This window comes from Pinus tabuliformis, chromosome 7 (assembly GCF_031772625.1).
Source record: "Pinus tabuliformis cultivar Carrire ecotype Pingquan chromosome 7, CPIR1, whole genome shotgun sequence".
Taxonomy (NCBI): Eukaryota; Viridiplantae; Streptophyta; class Pinopsida; order Pinales; family Pinaceae; genus Pinus; species Pinus tabuliformis.
Genome location: NC_142293.1, coordinates 282,202,677 through 282,223,172, shown reverse-complemented (window position 1 = coordinate 282,223,172; position 20,496 = coordinate 282,202,677). Strand labels below are relative to the sequence as shown.

The window sequence follows — 20,496 nt, the reverse complement described above, 5'->3', positions numbered from 1 at the left end:
AAAATCGATTTTTCTTTTATTTCATTCAGCAGTCCGCGCGGAGGAGGAGGAGAAGAAGTGAGGGAGAGGGTTGCCGTCGGATTTGGGAGCGAATCCAAGCGATTTTAGGAGGAATCCAAGCCAAGATCACCAATTTGTCCATAAACCAGGTATGTAGATTAATTTTTTTTTGTTTTGGTTCTATAAAAACCTTGTTTTTCATTGTTTATAAAGAATTTTTGGAAACTTTTCATTGATTTGGGATGGGTTGTTTGTTATGACTATGAGAACCAATTTTTTATTTTTATTTTCTCATTTTCTTTAAACATTGTTTATTTTTTTTTATTTTTCATTGTTTTTTGGCATTTGGTTGGGTAACTTGGGTTTAGAAATTGGGATTTTGGAAATAATTAGCTTGTAATTTTGCAAATGCTAAATTGTAATTTGTATTTACTATTATCATTTATGTAATCCTAAATTCCTATTTCCTAATCCTTATTTTTCCATAGGTTTGCAAATTCAAAATTCAAAAACAAACATGCCAAGGAAATTGGATCCTTTCTGGGAATATGGTGACCCTAAAACTCCGAATGATAGACAAAACTTGTATTGCAAGTTGTGTGGAAAGGAAATATTCGGGGGGATATACAGGTTGAAGTTCCACCTTGCACAAATCCCTGGACGTGATGTGGGGCCCTGTCTAAAGACAAATGCTGAAATTATCCAAAAAGCCATGAGAGCATTGGGAGAATTAGAGCACACTAGAGACGCCAAAGAAGAACTCAAAAGGCAACTAAAAAGGTCAGCTGAAGGAAGTGGGCCAAGTGGCACAGGTTCTACTGCAGCGTCAGTCAATCCGGTAGCTGCATCATCATATTTTGTTCCTCGAACCACACCTGGTTCACAACCAACTATTGGTTCAATGCTAAAAAGAACTGAAAAAGAAAAAGCTGACAAGTTGATGACAAAATTTCTCCTCTGGAGTGATATTCCTTTCAGCATTATAAGGAATAATCCATTTTTCCAACCTACTGTTGATGCTATTGCCAGTGTTGGCCCGGGGTACAAACTCCCTTCTCTTCATGATTTCAGAGGCCGGCTTCTTCAAGATGAAAAGCGTGACTGCACCCAAAGATTGGAGGATTTTAGGGCATCATGGGCACAAACAGGATGCACTGTTATGTCAGATGGTTGGACTGACCAAAAGGGGAGAACCCTTATAAACTTCTTGGTTAGTTGTCCCTTGGGGACTATGTTTATCAAATCTGTTGATGCAACTCATCAAATCAAAGATGCAAAAACTTTATGTGATTTGCTGGATGTGTTTATTTTGGAGGTGGGTGCAGAAAATGTTGTCCAAGTCATAACGGACAATGCTGCAAATTATATTGCTGCTGGTAGAATGCTTATGGACAGGCATCCTGCTTTATTTTGGACACCTTGTGCTGCCCATTGTATTGATTTGATGTTAGAGGACATTGGGAAAATTCCCTTTGTCAAAGAGGTTGTTGACTCATCAAAAAGCATCACAAAATTTATTTACAATCACACATCTGTGCTTAGCTTGATGAGAAAATGCACCAACAACAAAGAGTTGGTGCGCCCCGCCATTACACGGTTTGCGACGAGTTTCATATCTCTTCAATCCCTCTTGAATTCTATGTGGGATTTGAAGAGAATGTTTCTTTCAGAGGAGTGGCGTGCTTCGTCAATGAGCCGCAAACCAGAAGGAGAGGCCGTCTGCAGACTAGTTTCATACCAGGAAGACTTCTGGGCGGGAGTGCAGGAGGTGTGCGCTGTTACAGAACCTTTGGTAAAGGTTCTTCGGTTGGTTGATGCTGAGAAGCCCGCAATGGGCTATTTGTATGAAGCCATGGACAGGGCCAAAGAAGCCATTCGGTCCTACTATGATGACAAGGGAGATGATGGGTTCCAGAGACAACCCCTTCTATGGAACGTCATTGATGAGCGATGGAACAACAAACTCCATCGTCCCATTCATGCTGCTGGCCTTTTCCTGAACCCTGCATTTTCTTATGCATGTGGGTTTAATTTTGATGTTGAGGTCGTGGAAGGATTATTAACCTGTGTCCAGAAGATGGTGAGAACTCCAGAAGAAAAATTGGAGGTCTCTAGACAAATTGAGCAATATAAGTTGTCAGCTGGCACATTTGGCTTTGAGATGGCTGTCATTGATAGGACGGTTAAAATGCCAGGTATTTTTTAGTTTGTAGTATGTACTTTGTAACTTTGTTTCAAATTTCATTGTTTCTTCAAATTCCATTTTTTTCTTATGTTTATTTAAAATTTTATTTGTAATTTTGTTGTAGACGCATGGTGGAAGATGTATGGTGGCAGAGTACCCCTTTTGCAAAATCTTGCCGTACGCATCCTCAGCCAAACATGCAGCTCCTCGGGATGTGAGCGCAATTGGAGTGTATTTGAAAAAATACACAACAAGAAGCGCAATAGGTTAACACTTAAACATTTAAAATATTGCAAATTTCCAAATAAATTTTTGAATTCATTAAAGTTTTAAACAATATTTTTTTTATAATATTAATTATTAATTATTAATTTATTATTTCATGAACTTTGTACAGGTTGGAGTCCCATAGACTTAATGACATGGTCTATGTCTACTACAATCTTCGATTGTGGGTGAAACAACTAGAGAAGACACCTGATACGGAAGCCATCTCATTGGATGGGATTGACACCACTGCTGAATGGAGGGTTGAGACCGAGAGGCCTCTCATGGATCCCACTGAGGATTGGTTAGTGCAGGATGAGGGGGAGGAGGAGGGGGGGGAGGAGGAGGAGGAGGAGGAGCAGGAGCAGGAGCAGGAGGAGGAGGAGTTGGAGGAGCAGGAGGAGGAGGTGACACCGCCTACCCGGGCTACCCGGGCTACCACTACCAGAGGACGTGGTCTCCGTCCACCTCGGCCTCCTGTAGCTGCTACTACTAGTTCTTCAGCTTCTAGAGCACGTCAGACTCCACTGCCATTTCCACCACCACAGGCACCAGCTTCTACATCTAGAGGGAAAGAGAAAGTTGTGCCATTTTCTCGCAAGAGGGGCAGAGGAAATCAATAGGATTAGACTTTCATTTTATTGTATATGACATTATGACATGATGAGATACATTATCATATTTTTTGTTGATATTTTGAGGCTGAGTTGGACTTGGGACTCAGGACTTACTATTCAGGACATGATTCAATGTTATGTGTGATTTTAGCGCTAAAAATGATATTAAACATCTTATATATTAGTTTTTTTATCATATTTATGTGTCAATGTATTTATTTTATGTTGTAGATGGTTTAGATATTAAAAAAATTGAAAAAAAATGAATATTTTTGTGCCAAACGATTTTTTCCCGCTTTTTTCCGATTTTTTCCCGATTTTAACGATTTTTTCCGCTTTTTTCCCGGCGCCGATTAAATCCCGATCGCGATGTGTGCAACACTGATCAGAAGTCTCGTGCCCATAAGAGTTGAGCATGGTGGTTAACGCCATGATCGGTGGTCGACTGAGGCAATCTGCAACATTATTGGCGCTGCCCTTTTTATACTTGATATTCAAATGGAACTGTTGTAGGTATGTGGACCACTTCTGATGGCGATCATTCTGCACTTTCCCTTGGGTTTGTATGAACTGCAGAGGTCGGTGGTCTATGTGGATGACCGTTTCCTTCCCCAAAATGTAATGCTTCCGTTATCGGCAGGCTTGCACAATGGAACACATCTCTGTCATAAGTGGGATACTTTTGAATTGTGTATAAAAGTGTCTCATTGTGTTATGCCACTGGATGCCCGTGTTGAGTAAGGACTGCCCCAATAGCATAGTCAGAGGCATCTATCTCGACCTCAAATGGTTGTTGCAAGTCTGGTAATGCGAGCACTGGTGCCGAGCAGAGGCGATCTTTCAACTCTGTGAATGCCTTCTGTTGAGATTCAGACCAAAAGAATTTTAATTTCCCTCCTCCCTTGGTGACTTGACTCAAGGGCCAAGTGATATGAGAAAACCCCAAGACGAACCTGCGGTAGAAGTTGGCAAGACCTAGAAAAATGCGGAGCTCTGTCAGAGTGGTTAGAGATGGCCAATCCCGAATGACTTTGATCTTGGCTGGATCCACATGCACCCCTGTTCATCAATAATGTACCCCAGATACTGAACCTAGGTCATGCCAAAAGTGCATTTCTCCAAATTGGCACATAACTTGTGTTTCCACAGTGTTTGGAGAACCTGTTGGATGTGATGGAGGTGCTCTTCCCAACTCTAGCTGAAGATCAGGATGTCATTCAAGTATACCACTACAAATGAGTTGGTGAATGGCCGCAAGATGTCATCCATTAGCCTCATGAGGGTTGCAGGAGCATTCGTCAATCTGAAAGGCATAACCAACCATTCGAAAAGGCCCTCCTTGGCTTTGAAGGCAATCTTACACACATCGGAGGGTTCGATTGGTACCTGGTGATATCCTGACTTCAAATCGATCTTGCCGAAATATTTTGCCCCCTTCAGTTGGTCCAGGAGGTCATCAATCCATGGAATCGGGTACCTATTACAGACAGTGATCTTGTTCAGCGCCCGATAGCCAATACAGTCTCCAATTCCCATCCTTCTTTTGTACCAACACAATCGGGCTCCCACAGGGCGATGAACTCAGACGAATGTGGCCTTTCTGCAGCAACTCCTGAATCTGCCTCTTGATTTCATCATTCTCTAGAACGGAGCACCAATAGATTGGTCCATTGGGCAATGGCATACCTGGGGTCCGATCAATGGAGTGCTTGACCTGACAGTGCAAAGGAACCCTTGTGGGGGAGGTAAAGATGTCCTCGTACTCCTCCACGACCTTGTCCATCTGTAGTTGTCGTGCGGAGGGGCCCTGTCTGGAGGTCGTGGCCACCGTCTTCTTCTTTCCTTGAGGGCGTATCATCAGGAAAACAAATTTCCCAGTTTTGGAAATGAGCTTACTGCATTTTTTTGCAGTAACCAAAGAGATGGCAGTAGGCGGTGCTACCTCCGGTATCCTGTACAGCTTATTTCCGAAAGTAACAATAACAGCACGGGGCCTTGATTCATACACAGCATGTCACTTCCTCAAGTTTGGTTGTCCTAATAATACATCACAAACTTCAAGGGGAGCAATGTCACACAATACCTCATCCGTGAAGGGCTTGATGTTGTATGGAAGGCGACACTGTTGGCTCACGGGAAGATTCCGTCCTTAGTGAAGCCACCCGATGGTGTATGGTTGTAGAGATGTGCTGTGGTCGGTAAGCCCAGCCGCTTCACGGCCTCTACCGAAATGAGGTTCTTTTGGCTCCCGCTGTCGACAATGAACTGTAGCGGGGAGCCCTTTACCCACATCTGTGAGTGGAAGAGACGCTCCTCCTCCTCTGGATCTTCGGGTTCCTGCTTTTGGATCTTCGTGGTGGCAATGGTGGCGTTGGGCTCCGCATCGATAATCTGCTTCCCTTTGTCATTCCCCTTGTCGGGCTCTGACTCAGAGTCGGAACATGCCTCTGATTCTGAAACCTTTAGCTCAGCCACCAGTGACTGCTTGGCCCGACACTCACTTGTGTTGTTAGTGGAGCTCTTATGGAACTCACACCAATTTCTCGTGTACTTTTTCGGCTTCGCGGCGCTGTTCTTTGCTTGCAGCTTTCGCAAGTTGTCTTGGGCCGCCCCGCGTTGGCTTTGGGAGGATGGATTAATAAATGCTAAGATTTTAGTTCATATCACTAAAATAATGAAGATTCCCTCCCAAAGATATAAATTGTTGAAAGCCATTAATGCTCCCAATGGAAAAGAAATGTCTAATTTTTCTAAGGATAGATATGAGGACGCCCCTATCACTCTGCAAAGTAGTGATATGTGCAGGGATAATAGTGACCACCAACCTTTTTTCATCACTATGTTGGTCAATGGAATGCTTTTACACAATTGTATGTTTGACTCTGGGCATCATCTTGTGTCATGACTAAGAAATTCATGAATCAATTAAATTTGAGGATTTCTAGACCCTACCACAACATTTGTGCAATGGATTCAAAGATCATTAACGTTTGTGGTTTGATAAAAGATCTTCAAGTCCACTTGGTTGTACATCCTGACATTATGATCACCTTGGATATTGTGGTGATTGATGTGCCTGATGCTTGGGGGATTTTATTGTCTAGAAAGTGGGGAGCTGATATTGGGGGTAGTTTGCAAATGGATTTAAGTTATGCTACCATTCCTAATAGTGAGGGCATCATGGTTAGATTGGATATGGAGTTGGAGAGAAAGTTTCATGTAGAAAATCCCAAGGAGCCTCATAATGAAATTGTGTATGAATCTAATAACTTGGGAAACTATGCTATCTTGGCTAATTATTTTCCTCCTTTGGAGAAGGAGGTGGATTGTAAGAAAGATGGAGTTTGGCACATGAATTTTGATGGTGCCCATTCTAGGTATGGTAAGGGTGCTAGAATTGTCTTGGTCACATATTCAAGTTTACCGATAGATTGGAATTCGATGCAACCAACAATATAGCAGAGTATCAGGCTCTATTGTTGGGTCTTGAGTTGGCAAAAGACTTGAGGATAAAGTTGCTTAGTATCAAGGGAGATTCTGATCTAGTCATTCTTCAAACTAAGAATCAATTTGCATGCAAGAATGATAGATTAAAAAAGCATCGAAATGTTGTTTGGGATAATATGGAATATTTTGATGCATTAGACCTTCAAGCAATTCCTAGGGAAGGAAATAAACAAGTTGATGAGCTGGTTGTTGTTGCATCTACATTACAGCTTGGAGAGAACTTGATGGATGATAAAGTTAAGATGGAGATTATCTTTAGGCCATCAGTTCCTGATAATATTGAGCATTGGCAAATCTTTAATGATGAAATCCAAGTGGTTCGTTTTTTAAATAACATGGAGGAATTTTCTGAATTTAAGGCTAGCTACAAAGAGGAAGGATGTGATTATGAGGAGTGTAATGTGGTGACAAATCCCACTCCTAGGGAACGTGTAGCCTTGGAGCAAATGTTTGACATACATGATGCTTCAAAGAGAAAAGATGATAAGAAAATTGACCCAGGGGAATTCATTGAAGTGAATATTGGTACCCCTCATGATCCAAAGATTATTAAAATAGGCAAGGGTACCAATGAGCAAGAAAGGAAGAATTTGATAAATTTACTTCATGAATATAGAGATGTTTTGGCTTTTTCATATGATGAGTTGAAAGGTTATAGGGAAGATGTTATGGAACATACTATCCCTCTTAAGGATGAAAATGCCAAACCCTTTAGGCAGAAACTTAGACAAAGCAATCCTAAGTCAGCGCCCTTGGTGCAAAAAGAACTGCAAAAGATGCTTCAAGCTGGTATTATTGCTCACACTAGGCATTCCACATGTTGTTCAAACTTGGTTATTGTAAGGAAGAAGAATGGATCAATCAAGGTATGTGTATATAGATTTTCGAAATCTTGATTTAGCTTGTAAAAAATATAATTACCCTTTACCTAATATAGAAACATTACTGCAAAGGGTAACAGGATCTGGAATGATGTCTTTGTTAGATGGATTTTCAAGATACAACCAAGTCTTGGTACATTCACCCAGTGTTGCGAACATCTCGATAACATCCTGATTTTATCTTAAAATCACGATTTTTTGGCCTAGCCGATGTTTGCCGATTTTTAAAGATATTTTTATGGTATCTTAATTTTTCCGATGTTTGCTTCTTTTTTATCGATGTTTTCCCGATTTTTACAATTTTTTGGTTTTTCGAACCCTTGCCGATTTTATCCTAATGTCCATGTTTAAAACATTGCATTCACCACACCATGGGGTACTTTTGAATATTTGAGGATGCCTTTTGGATTAATGAATGTTGGAGAAACTTTTCAAAGGGCTATGGACTATGCCTTTAAGGGCCTAATTGGGGAATTTACTGAGATCTATCAAGATGATTTCACTGTTTTTTCTAAAAATGGAATTTCCCATATAGGCAATCTAAGGCAGATTTTTGATAGGTGTAGAGAGTATGGAATATCCTTAAATCCTGCTAAATCTACTTTTGGAGTGACTGAATGGAAGTTGCTTGGTCACATCATTTCAAAGGATGGCATCAAGATTGACCCTGAAAGAGTTGAGGCTATTCAAAGATTCCTTTTCCTTATAATATTAAAACCCTTCAATCCTTCTTAGGAAAGATTAATTTTCATAGAAGGTTCATTCCAAATTATGATGAGATTGCCAAACCCATCCAAACCCTCTTAAAGAAAGATGTTAAGTTTGTCTGGGGAATGAGGGTAGAAAAGGCTTTCAGGAACTAAATGATTCTATTGGCAAAGCACTTGTTCTAGTAAGCCCTAATTATTCAAATGAGCTTTTGATTTTCTCTTTTGCATCCGAAGATACTATTGTTGGGGTGTTGCTTCAAAAGAATAATGAAGGGCATGAGTAGCCTATTGCTTTTATGAGTAGGTCCCTTCAAGGGTCTAAGTTGAAGTATAGCACCATGGAGAAGCAAGCTTATGCTTTAGTCAAGTCTCTTAAACAGTTCAGAGTTTATGTGGGGTATTCTAGGATAATTGTATTTGTTCCCCACTCTGTTGTAAAGGATATTTTAGTCCAAGTTGATTGCTTCGGAACTCGTGCTGGGTGGGTCTCGAAGATTCAAGAGTATGATTTGGATATTAGACCTACCAAGCTTGTAAAAGGCCAGGGATTGGCCAAAATCTTGACTGAAGGAAATGAGAAAGCGATAGGAATGATTTGGAATTAGCTTCATCAAAACTTCAAAGATTGGGTCAACTTGAATAATATAAAGACAAAATTTATTATTTGCAAAATTTATCATGTCCTAACCATTTAGTTGGCCACAAGAGAAGAGCATTAAGGCTTAGAGCAACTAAGTATTTCATTATGAAGGATGGTCTGGGTTGGAGAAATCTGGAAATACTTAGGTGTGTTGATGAAGTTGAAGCCAAAAAGCTTCTATCTGAGTTTCATTCAGGATTTTGTGGAAGGCATTATGCTACTAAGACTACTACCCACAAAATCTTCAAAGCTAGTTATTTTTGGCCTTTTACTTTTGCTGATGTGCACAAGTATGTTAGAGGTTGCCAAGCTTGTCATCTATTCACTGGGAAGCAAAAGTTAACCTCTTTGTCCCTTCAGCGTGTAGTCGTCGAGGCTCCCTTCAAACATTGGGGGCTAGATTTTATAAGGAAGTTTAGTGAAAATTCGAGTAATGGCCAGTCATGGATTATAACTGCCAATGACTATTTTACTAAATGGGTAGAGGTCATCCCTAGAAAACACGCCACCGACGAAGTGGTGATAGATTTTCTTGAAGATAAGATTATCACTCATTTTGGTGTCCCTGCCAAGATTACTATTGACAATGCCAAGGCTTTTAGCTCTGCTAAATTCTCATCGTTTTGCTTTAAGTATGGCATTGTTTTATCTCATTCATCAAACTACTATCCTCAGGGTAATGGCTTAGCAAAGTCTAGTAATAAGAATTTGATAACCATAATCAAGAAGATAGTAGGGGATAACAAATGGACAATGGGATAGTAAAATTAAATATGCTTTGTGGGTTGATAGGATTACAAAGAAGAGTTCTACTGGGAAGAATCCCTTTGAGTTAGTTTATGGCTTGGATGTTACCCTTCCTGTGCATTAGAGGCTACCTGCTTACCAATTGCTACAAAGTTTTACATCTGATAAAGATGTTATGTAATGTAGGATTGACCAAATTGTAGAATTGGATGAAACTAGAAGAAGAGCCTTTGAGCATTGTTGTAAAAATCAATCTAAGGTAAAAAGAAATTTTGACAAAACATCTAGCAATATAATTTTTTCTAACAATGATATGGTTTTGCTATGGGATCGTAGGAATGAAAAGCCAGGTAATCATGGTAATTTGGACAATTTGTGGCTTGGACCATACATTATCAGGGAAGCAGCTAGAAAAAATTCCTACCATTTGAGCACTTTGGACGGAGAACCACTCGAGTTACCCGTGAACGGCCAATTGCTCAAATTGTTCTACAAAGAAAATATCTGATGCCATGGGGCATCTTTTTGTATCATATTTCTAACCTTATCTTGTGCATTTTTGTTTAATTAGTTTTATTTCATGAATAAATTGTCATTTATGCTCTTAGAATAAATTTCTCTTTCTTCATTTCTGTACTTTACTTCATTTCATGATATTTTGAATGGATACTGTTGATATATGTCTATTTTCGATGGATGCAGATTCCAGATTCTTGCACACTATATCACTTCATATCTAGCATGCATCCCCATATGGAGCCAAATGTCGACCATTAGAGTGGCACCTGATGATTATACGAAGACTCCACGCCCAAAGATGATCCAAAGGACACTTGTACCATCAGATATCATCAGTCAACAAAGCTTTTTAACTCTACTTCTATCTTCTCATCATCTTTCTTGTACCTAGATTCCACACCTTGCGAGGAATTGTAATAAGTGATACTAGTGATTATGAGTTTTTAAGTCTGTAACAGGCCTAGGATTTTGGGACTCAATCAGCGAATGAGTACACTTTGGAGTGTTTTTTATCTGGTTAATTATCCCTTTTTACAGAGGCAGATAATTTTATGAGTTTTTTCACTCACTTTTTGCCCCAAAGTCGATGTGACGATTTGAAGGTTGAGCCACTAACACATATCAGTGTCTAGAGTCGATGTATATTACCATACTAGATCATACAAAAAACTTTGTGGAATTTGGTTAGGTCTAGGTAATCATTTTTTAAATTTTTAGATTTTCCGCACTACGGAAATTGCTAATAAAATTGTATTTATAATGTAATAAGTGATGTCTAAAGTTGTATGGGGTATGAGTAATGAAATTTGACCTCTCACCCTCAACTTTTTACTGTGACACGCTTTGAAAGGTTAAAAATGTGTTTTTAACATTTAAAACCCACTTTTCCTAAGTTTAGTGGGAAATTTGGCAATTGATTAAGCCATAAATTAAATAAATGGAGAAAAATAAATATCCACACAAGCTAAATGTTGTGGAAATGAGGTGGAAAATTATGGGGGAGTTAAAATGAAGTCCCAAGGTGATGTTGACTCCTAAAATCAAGGAAAGAACATGTGCTCAAATAAAATCAAATTTATGGCATTAATAAGAAAGTTATTTACCTGAAAAATTCGAATTTGTGAAGTTAATGCACATTTGGGAGGATTTGGGAGAATATTTGGTGAATATTTTTGTGGGAAATTGTCCCCACATGTATTACCACCCATAGACACTTTCCATTCCATCATAAAATTCGAATTTGGCACATAAGGAAAGAAGAAAATGATGTCCACTTGTCATAATTCGATTTTTACACTTGGCATTGGAGCTCCATTCAACAAATTCTAATTTCTCTTTGGGATTGTCACGTCATGCCACTTGTTTAATCACTTCTACATTAGGATTGTCTCCCATAATTCTATTTAAATAAGCCTTTGGCTCTCATATTTTATCTTTAGAACGAGCTATTGGGCTTACGAAGACTCTACTGGATTTTGTATTCATTTTCATATAATAAAGGGACTTTGGGGTACTATCGTGTTGGTGTTCTCCTTCCATTGTTTGAGGTGATGTATTTCAATTGTTGTGCTTTACATTCTACATGTATGTTGGATTATGCTAGTTATCATTTTGCCACTTGTTTGGATTAACATATGCAAGCTATCTTGTATGGTTTTTGGGTTAGAGAAATACTCTAGGAAGAGAAGCACTAGAAGATTTTTGGTGAAATCTCTAATCTTCTCCTCCATTGTATAATCTAATCCCTTTATGATTGCTCACATCTTTTTCCAAGTGTGTAGAGATCTTTAGATTTTGTTGAAGGATTTACTTGGGCGTGGGGTAACTCTCCAATAGACGAACTAACTCCCAAAATCAAGAATAGAGGGACCCAATCGGTTTGCCTCAAGGATCTCATCAAACGATTTTGAAAGAGGGGGTTTCCTTTCCTCTAGCCTATGAAGATCACATAAATTTAAATTCAATATTTTTTTTGATCAATATCTTGTGCTTTCAAGGATTTTAATTTCTAGCTAAAGCATGGTTTTAACTAGACAAGTATGGAGTTCTACTTGCATGTCTTGATCTAGTTCTTGTACACTAATTGTAGATTATCATTTTGACTCTTTCATGTCATCTTTCCATTCATTTTGGATCTGTTTTGCAGCCCATTTTTTAGCAGATTTGAAACGAAAAATCAAGGAGGTTGTGAGTATTTGAGGCATCATTTCTCGAAAGGCCAAGTTCTACTTTGAGGGCAACATCCTTCTCTCACTAGGTTGTGGGCTAGAGGAGGCTTAGCCTCTCTCCTTGGCACTGAATACAACTCTCTTTGTGGCTAATTTGATTGCTGCAAATTTGTTTCTTGTATTTTTAAGTTTTGTCAAAGACTCTCCTGTAGTTGTTACTTGAAGAGATCTAGCCCTTGGAAGTGGCATGTTGTAAAAGACCCCTTTGGTTTCCTTTGGAAGTCTTCTCAAAAGGCTTCTTTTTTCTCCCGTTGTAACCAATCTCTAATAAAAAAATTATTTTTTCTTGCAAGGGAGCTTGGGATTTTTCCCATGGTATCCTTTCTCCCTATTTAGAGGGACGATCTTAGTTTAGTTACTCCAATTTTCTTTGTTAATCTCATTGCTAAGCTCATTCATGCATGATTAGTTTCTTAACATAACACTCACATCCATTTTCATTTTAGCATACATTTGAGATTGGTTTATGTTTTCCATTTCCATTTCTTGAATACTTGTATTAGGCAATCTACTTAAACACATGCAATTTTTCTTTTGATGCAAGCAAGTATTTTATATTTACTGGACAAGCTTAAACTAATTTAATTTATCCATCTACTTTGGTTTCACAAGTCTCTTGAGCACATTGCTTTATCATTGTCAATTTATATTATGTGGCGATATCATTACTGTTGCATCTTTCTTGTGTCACTCCATTGAAGCAATTTGGAATTGATTTCATTTACTTGAAAAGCAAAATATTTGGAACTTGTGGAGCTACATTAAGCTAATTGTTTCACTTTCCCTTTCCATTGAAAGATATTGGTATTATCTTTACTTTCGTAGAAGCAAAAGCACTCACTCATGCATTTCATCTAGGCATTTTAGTATAAGAAGGCTTCCAAGCCAAGCCCCAAGCCTCACTAAAATTAACCTCCAAGCATAAGCTTGGTTGATAGAAAGTATAGGAAAAAAGACTTTCTTGGAAAGTTCTTCCACCTGGTACAAAGTAAGGTAAAAGCATGTCACCCTGCAGTTATGAAGGTGGCTTGTCCCCTTGTAGGAACGAAAGCACACGCTGGCTCATAAGACTCAGGGGACGGGTATCGTTAATGACACCTTCGTGCCCTCGCCCCCTCTTTCTTACAGTCACCCCAATTTTTACCCTTTGGTAAGAGCTCAAGAGGAGGACTTCTCATTTAGATTAGACATTTTAGATTAAAAATAACCAAGACTAATTGTATTCAAATCTAGTATAGGTGCATCTCATGCTAACACATCTTATGATTTCACTTGCAATTTTCCATTTTACTTGTCATTATTGAATATTTTATGTTGGCAAACATTGTTTCATTTTCCTTTTGCAAGTAGAGCACTAATTGATTTTCCTTTTGCAAGATATCTCTATATGCTTTGATTTAAGTATTGATTATATTTTAAAAGCATTTTATATCTTGTATCGATTATCGTGCTAACGTCTTTGTCTCCACTCCATGATTGCTTTGCTTTCATTTTTTGAAGCATTCTACTTTTGTTTTGAGCAAATATATCCTTCATTCCTATTGAGCAATTTATCTTAAGACACTGGTTTTATGGTTTTAATATGTTAATGATTTTATTTCTCATATCATATTATGCTCATAATTCTTAAAAGTAATCCACCTTCACTTTAACATCTCTCCTAGAACCTCACATTTCTTTTATTTTAGTTTTCCATATTAGGGACCACCCCCCATAGCTAACCTAGGAGATGCTTAAACAGAGAGAGGGGATTCAGTGTGGCAGCCCCTTCTCTTAGTTCCCTGCCACCAACCACACCTTGTGGGGTTGAAGGCTTTTCTCACTGACTTGTAAGTAGGTGTAGGTGGCAGGGTTAACAGGTCTCATACTCTTTTTGGTATGGTGTACAACTTGACACCATCCAAGAAAATGAAAAAGATGTATACCTAGAGGCTGGTAGGCACTAGGCAATTTGACCTTTACGTTTCCCATGTGCGCAATGAGAAAATATGGACTGGTATTCAGTCTGTGAAGCATCATATGCGTTCACGTGTCAGTAAAACCAATGGGGTATGGGACGCAGAATCATAGGGAGTGATAGCAGCAATTGATCTTGATCTGCTTTTCTCAAGACCATCCTACGGGATCGAGATTAAGAACCACCAGAGGTAATTTCTCTTAATCAGCAAGTTGCCAGATCCAAATGCAGATCGAATTGGACCCATTCCAGATCCCGTGTTCGCCTTCCTTGCACTAGGAAGTGCAAGCCCCTCCGGGACCTTCTCTATGGCTGCTCGGGCTACTTGGCTTGGCTACCGGGCTAGGATGGAAACAGTCGTTGCCTAGAATCCCACTTGGGATCACCTGATATTTATTCCCCTCACAAAATCTTAATAGCATTCCATTCCTGACTAACTAAGTGCATTCATCAAGTCAAGTGGTATTGGGCTACCAGGTCTAGGTCATAAGGTGGGTGGCTTGTATGGTCTTAATCAAAAGGACATGCACTTGACAGAGTGGTGGATTTTGGTGGGAATTTTTTTTAGCCTTTTAACCAAAATTGGATGACACGATTCCAGTGAAATCACTCTAATATTCATTTAGTTTGCATTACCTTATTTTTAACCAATAGAGTCTCATCAGATCAATTCTTTTAATCGATAATGTCATCACAATCAAAAGTATATTGATTATTACTTAATTTTAAATCAATAAAATCTCGTCGAGATCAAAAGCATATTTGACTCTCAATTCTTTTAATCAAAAATATATTGACTATCCATTTTTCACAACACATTGTCTTATATAACTAATAAATACATGTCAAATAAAGTACTCTCAAATACATATGATTTCAGCATATTTAAGATTAAAATCTTAATTTATTTGATATTATATATTCTAATTGGCGTATATATATATATATATATATATATATATATACGCCAATTAGAATATATACACACACATTTGGTATACATTGTTTTAATATATAAATTTGTGCAAGTATTTTGGCAGTTTAATATCTCATTGAGATCTTGTCGTAATCTCAAGACCTTTCTCCCCATCAATGTAGCCTCTTGTTGAAAAGTGAGATGATATGTTAAGTCCCTTATGCCCTTTTCTATATCGACAATTAGTTGCTAAGATATAAAAGAGAACTGAATTGATTCTTTGGTCTCCAGAATTATATGAATATTAATAACTTGTTTGGGTATAATATGGTGATGTGAGGTGAGGAAGATGGTCTTGCTACGAAACATTTGTTGTTTTCGTTAGAATCTACTTTGAGTTTTGTAGTTTTCCAAGTGTAGTTAGGTGTAAGAACTTATTATTATTTAAGATTGTCAAGGATATGTCTTCCTCGAATGAAACTAATCTTTTTAGGGTTGATAATGAAAGACAAGAGAGTTTTAACTCAATGAACAAGAGCCTGCAAACATTCATTGACAACTTTTGCATCAATCTTGATCATCTTGATCTTAATTTATGCCAAATTGTTTTGAAGATGTACAAGACCAACTCAGTTGTTGAAGTTGTCTCTCCCACTCCATGACCACCATTATTATCACACAACTTTTCAGCGGTTTATTATGGCCTTGGAAATATTAATGAATCTATTGGTATGAATTCCAATAATCTTTTCACATTTTGGCTGTGAAGGTGGGCTAAGTGGAGACAGAAAGATTTAGAAAAGGGAAGTATGGTGAGGAAGGTGTTGATTGATGAATATTGGTGGAGCAAGACTGATTTCTTACTCAAGATCGCATTACCTGCATTTGATCTTCTCCAAGATGCAGACACAAAGAAACCTTTCGTAGGAGAGGTTTATGATGGCATGGACACCATGGTTGAGAAAACCGTGGAAATTATTACACAAGATGCTACCACCCTTTTGTGGATTTTGATTTTGGTGAGCAAGTGAGGTCCATCATTGTTATGAGGTGGAATGGCTTCAACACTCCATTGCACACTTTGGCACATGCTTTGAATCCAAAATTTTATGATGAAGAATTTATTGCTGAAGGCAATGGGAAGAGGAAGGCTCCACATAAGGACAAGGAGGCGGCCAATGATGTGAACAAAGCCTTTCAAAGGTTGTTTCCAACTTCTTTACAAACTGATGTAAGGGAGGAATTTCCCTATTTTACTATTGGATTAGAGGATTTTGCAAACATATCAGCATTCGATGAGAGGAGTGAAGAAATTTCAACCCCCACTCCGGTTATCAATTTTCCTTATCACTCCATGCATTTAGTTTTAAATCCAAGCATGATAAAAATTCTAAACTCTGGAAATGACAATAATTTTCTGAAATCAAAAATTTAGAGATTTCATAACTACTGAAATTGCAAAAATAAAACACAGCAAAATTATAACAACCACACAGAAAATAACACAGTGATTTTTTGTCAATGTGACCCTTGGAAAAACACCCTACAACTCTTGGGGAAAACCAGTTTGAGAGCTCTTCTTTATTTCTGAAAATGCTTTTATAGAGAAACTGAAATACACAGTAAAAATTCCAGCGACCACAAATTACAACTTATCTCGATTTTCGTGCTTGAACTCCGCCTCGAAAATCGTGCCAATCAGCAAACAACCAAAACATCAATTTTTCAACAATAAAACAACATTAAACGTTGTACAGCTAGCCTCGAAAAGTGAGCCCATAAATTGATGTACAAACTGTGCAGATTTCAGCAGTACAACTGCCTTGAAATTCTTGCCCTTGTTGTTGTCCCTCTTCCTTGATTTCTATGATGTACCTCTTCTTCGATATCTATGCCTTTCTCCTGTTGTATGGTTTTGCCTTGGGATGTGTGCCAATAAATGTTGCTGCCCGGATTGTATGAAATGTCTTCTTTCTATTCTCCTTCACTTCCTCACTGCTCAGAAATTTTCTCCTTGCTCTCTCTTCTCTTTCTCTCAAATGCTCATGAAAGAATGAATGATCTTTTCCTCTTCTCTTCTCCTTTTATTCTCTAAATGACCTTTTGGGTTACCCTAAGATCTAATGGTTGAGATCAATGTTCCACCAAGACTCCGGTGCGGGGAGACGCGGGTGCGGGGAGACGCACAGGGGGGACGTGTGGGAGTACCCTCAAATTTTAGGGAAATTTCGGGGGTGCGGGGAGTCGTCAAGGTATATATATATATATATATATATATATATATATATATATATATATATATAATTCAAGTTCATATTCATTGTCCACTGTTCAATAATGAAAGCATAAAAATATTAAATAGACAATTGAAATTTGAATCATTGATCCATCCTCATCATTCATTTTGATACATACATCATTCATATGACATACTCAAGTGACAAGTCTCATTATTGAATTAATTATTATTCATACATACCATGAGATTCAAAAAACAAAAATAAAAATAAATAATAAAATATTCAAATACATTGATCGATATCATTCATCATTCTACAACAATGACTCGGCTCACCGTCCCTCAGCTTAGCGTCTCAACGTTCAGGCAAACAGCGGGCTAGATCAATGCAAGGCGACTGGCTCAGAGTCTTGGCTCAGCAGCGGTGGCAGGGAGGTTGGCTGGGCGTGTTCACTGTTCACGCTTTCAACTGTGCGTGGAAATGGTATTTCAGCGCTGTCTGGGAATGCCTCTGCGTGGAAATGGAAATGACTTTGGATTGAAATGAAATGAGCTTTTAACTTTAAGTTTTGTCTTTCATGACTTTTAGGTTTAGGCTTTTAAGTTTTAGTTATTTAGTTTTAATTTTAATTTTTTTTGTAGACTTTTAAGTTTTAGTTATTTAGTTTTAATTTTAGTTTAAAAAAAAATTAATGGTTTTGATTTTTGAATTTTTTATTTTTAGTTTTTAATTTTTAAGTCTTATTAGACAAATTTAAAGGGGGACGCCCAGGCGCACCCTTTTTGGGGAGTCTAGACTCCCACACTGAAGGGGGACGCCCAGAAGCACCCTTTTTGGGGAGTCTAGACTCCCACACTGGGGAAACGCACCCCCTTGCGTCTCCCCGAGACTCCCCAAAAAGGGTGCGTGGGGAAACGCACCCCCAAGAGACTCCCCGTCCCGGGTGCGTGGGGTGCGAGGGGTGCGCGCACCCGACCCTGGGGGATGCATCCCCGTGGAACACTGGTTGAGATTCATTTAGATCTAAGGATGAGAATAAATATGCATTTAATTCTCACTTTCTATTTTTTAACTCACCCACTTAAATAAAGACCCACTTAGCCTTTTATTTCCATAGTCACTTTTTCACTTTCTAATTCTTCATTGAATTTAATAAAGTCACCTTTAAATTAGAATGTAACTTTACCACTTAAAAAGTCAATATAAATTAAACTGAATTTACCACTTATAAAGTCACTTTAGGAGAAAAGTAAAAAAAAATTGGACACTTTTCCCTAGGCCAAAGATCAAAGCCTTAGGGAACCACTTGGCCTCTGGTACCCAAATTTTAACACTCGCTCTTACCGAGGAAAGTGTTTCTCACCACTCCCATCTTGTCTCTGAAGTAGACACGCTTGCCCTGTGGTAAGGCTTTGGTGAAAATGTCTGCTACCTGCTCATTTGTGGAAATGTACTCAAGCTTGACAGCTCCCTTTTGGACATAGTTTCTAATGAAGTGATACTTGATCTCAATATGCTTTGACCTATCATGAAAAACTGGATTCTCTATGAGTTTTATGCAACTCTGATTATCACAATGAATTACTGAAGGTCTCAATGCCTGACCAAATAGACCAAACAACATCTTGCGAAGCCATATGGCCTCAAAACTAGCCAAACTAGTGGCCATATACTCTGCCTCAGTTGAACTCAATGCAACTCACTGATGTTTCCGGCTGATCCACGACACAACCGCCGAACCCAACCCAAAACAAAACCCGGAAGTACTCTTCCTATCTGAAGCACAACCTACCCAATCTGAATCTGTGTACCCTGCCAGTCTCACTCCATCACCCTGTCTATAATCCAAACCAAAATCCACAGTCCCCTGCAAGTAATGAAGAATGTGTTTTGCAGCCACCCAGTGCACTCTCCTGGGCTCACACATGAACTGACTCATAGTGCTAACTGCAAAACATATATTTGGTCGAGTGTTGACCAAATATATCAAACAACCAATCAACTGTCTATATAGAGTAGGATCCACCAACTCGGAATCAGAAGCGTGAAGCTTCTTCCAGTTAGTGATCATAGGTGTAGACATGGGTTTGCAGTCCTACATGTGAAATCTACTAAGAATATCCACAATGTACTTCCTTTGTCCCAGGAAGAAATGCCCCTCCTCCTGCCACACCTCCAATCCCAGAAAATAATGAATCAAATCGATATCCTTCATCTCAAACTCTAAATCAAGATCTCTCTTGCAGCCCTCAATGAGTCTCTCTGCACCAATGATGATCAAGTCATCAACATACAACACCAGAATGAGAAGCTCCTCACCCACCACAATGATGTATAGGTTCGGATCAGCCTCACTCTTTGTGAAACCCAATTGTTGCAAGTATGTATCAATGCTCGAGTACCAAGCTCTGGGAGCTTGCTTCAGACCATAGAGTGCCTTTTTCAATCTGCATACATGGGACTCCTTCCCATGCACCTCAAAGCCCTGCGACTACTCAATATAAACCTCCTCCTTAATGAAGCCATTGAGAAATGCGGTCTTCACATCCATCTGGTGGATCTTCCAACCCATCTCTGTTGCAATCGATATAATGGAGCGAATAGATGTATACCGAGCTACAGGAGCGAAGGTCTCCTCATAGTCAACTCCCTCTACCTGTGAGAAGCCTCTCGCCACAAATCGAGCCTTGAACTTCTCGATGCTGCCATCTGCAGCATGCTTTATCTTGTATAGCCATTTGGAAGTAACAATTGATTTACCTTCAGGCCTCGGCACTACCTCCCAAACATCGTTCTTCATAATAGAAGAATACTCTTCCATCATGGCCTCTCTCCAGACCTGCTGGATAGCTGCCTCCTCATAACAAGAAGGCTCAGAGTCAACAATGCTTGTTACCAATGCCATGTAACTACAGAACCGCTCAGGTGATTTACTCTCTAACCTGTCTCTTTGGCCCAGTAACTGATGTGGCCTCGTGCAAGGTATCTTGAAGCCACTTGGGCTTCCTCTTCCCTGAGCATACTTCTCCCACCGAAGTGAATGAATCTTCATCATCATCAGAAGCCTGAACTCTTGTAGGCC

At 39.0% G+C, this 20,496-nt stretch overlaps 2 protein-coding genes across 5 annotated transcripts in view; one reads left to right on the top strand and one right to left on the bottom strand.

Annotated features, from left to right (window-relative positions):
• The window catches only part of LOC149246969 (kinesin-like protein KIN-14D), a 369,530-nt gene that overhangs the window by 284,452 nt on the left and 64,582 nt on the right, over positions 1–20,496 (bottom strand). The window lies entirely within an intron of this gene.
• Positions 2,063–3,215, top strand: LOC149246970 (uncharacterized). The gene is made up of 2 exons (XM_089455806.1): positions 2,063–2,451; positions 2,583–3,215. Exons 1-2 carry the CDS (start codon positions 2,324–2,326, stop codon positions 3,073–3,075), a joined length of 621 nt encoding a protein of 206 aa, XP_089311932.1. The 5' UTR covers positions 2,063–2,323; the 3' UTR covers positions 3,076–3,215.

Bases quoted from the DNA above. Each gene is read 5' to 3' on its own strand.
- LOC149246970 (XM_089455806.1), top strand. From the start codon at position 2,324: ATGTATGGTGGCAGAGTACCCCTTTTGCAAAATCTTGCCGTACGCATC. The intron at 2,452-2,582 runs GTTAACACTTAA...AACTTTGTACAG, and splicing joins CACAACAAGAAGCGCAATAG to GTTGGAGTCCCATAGACTTA.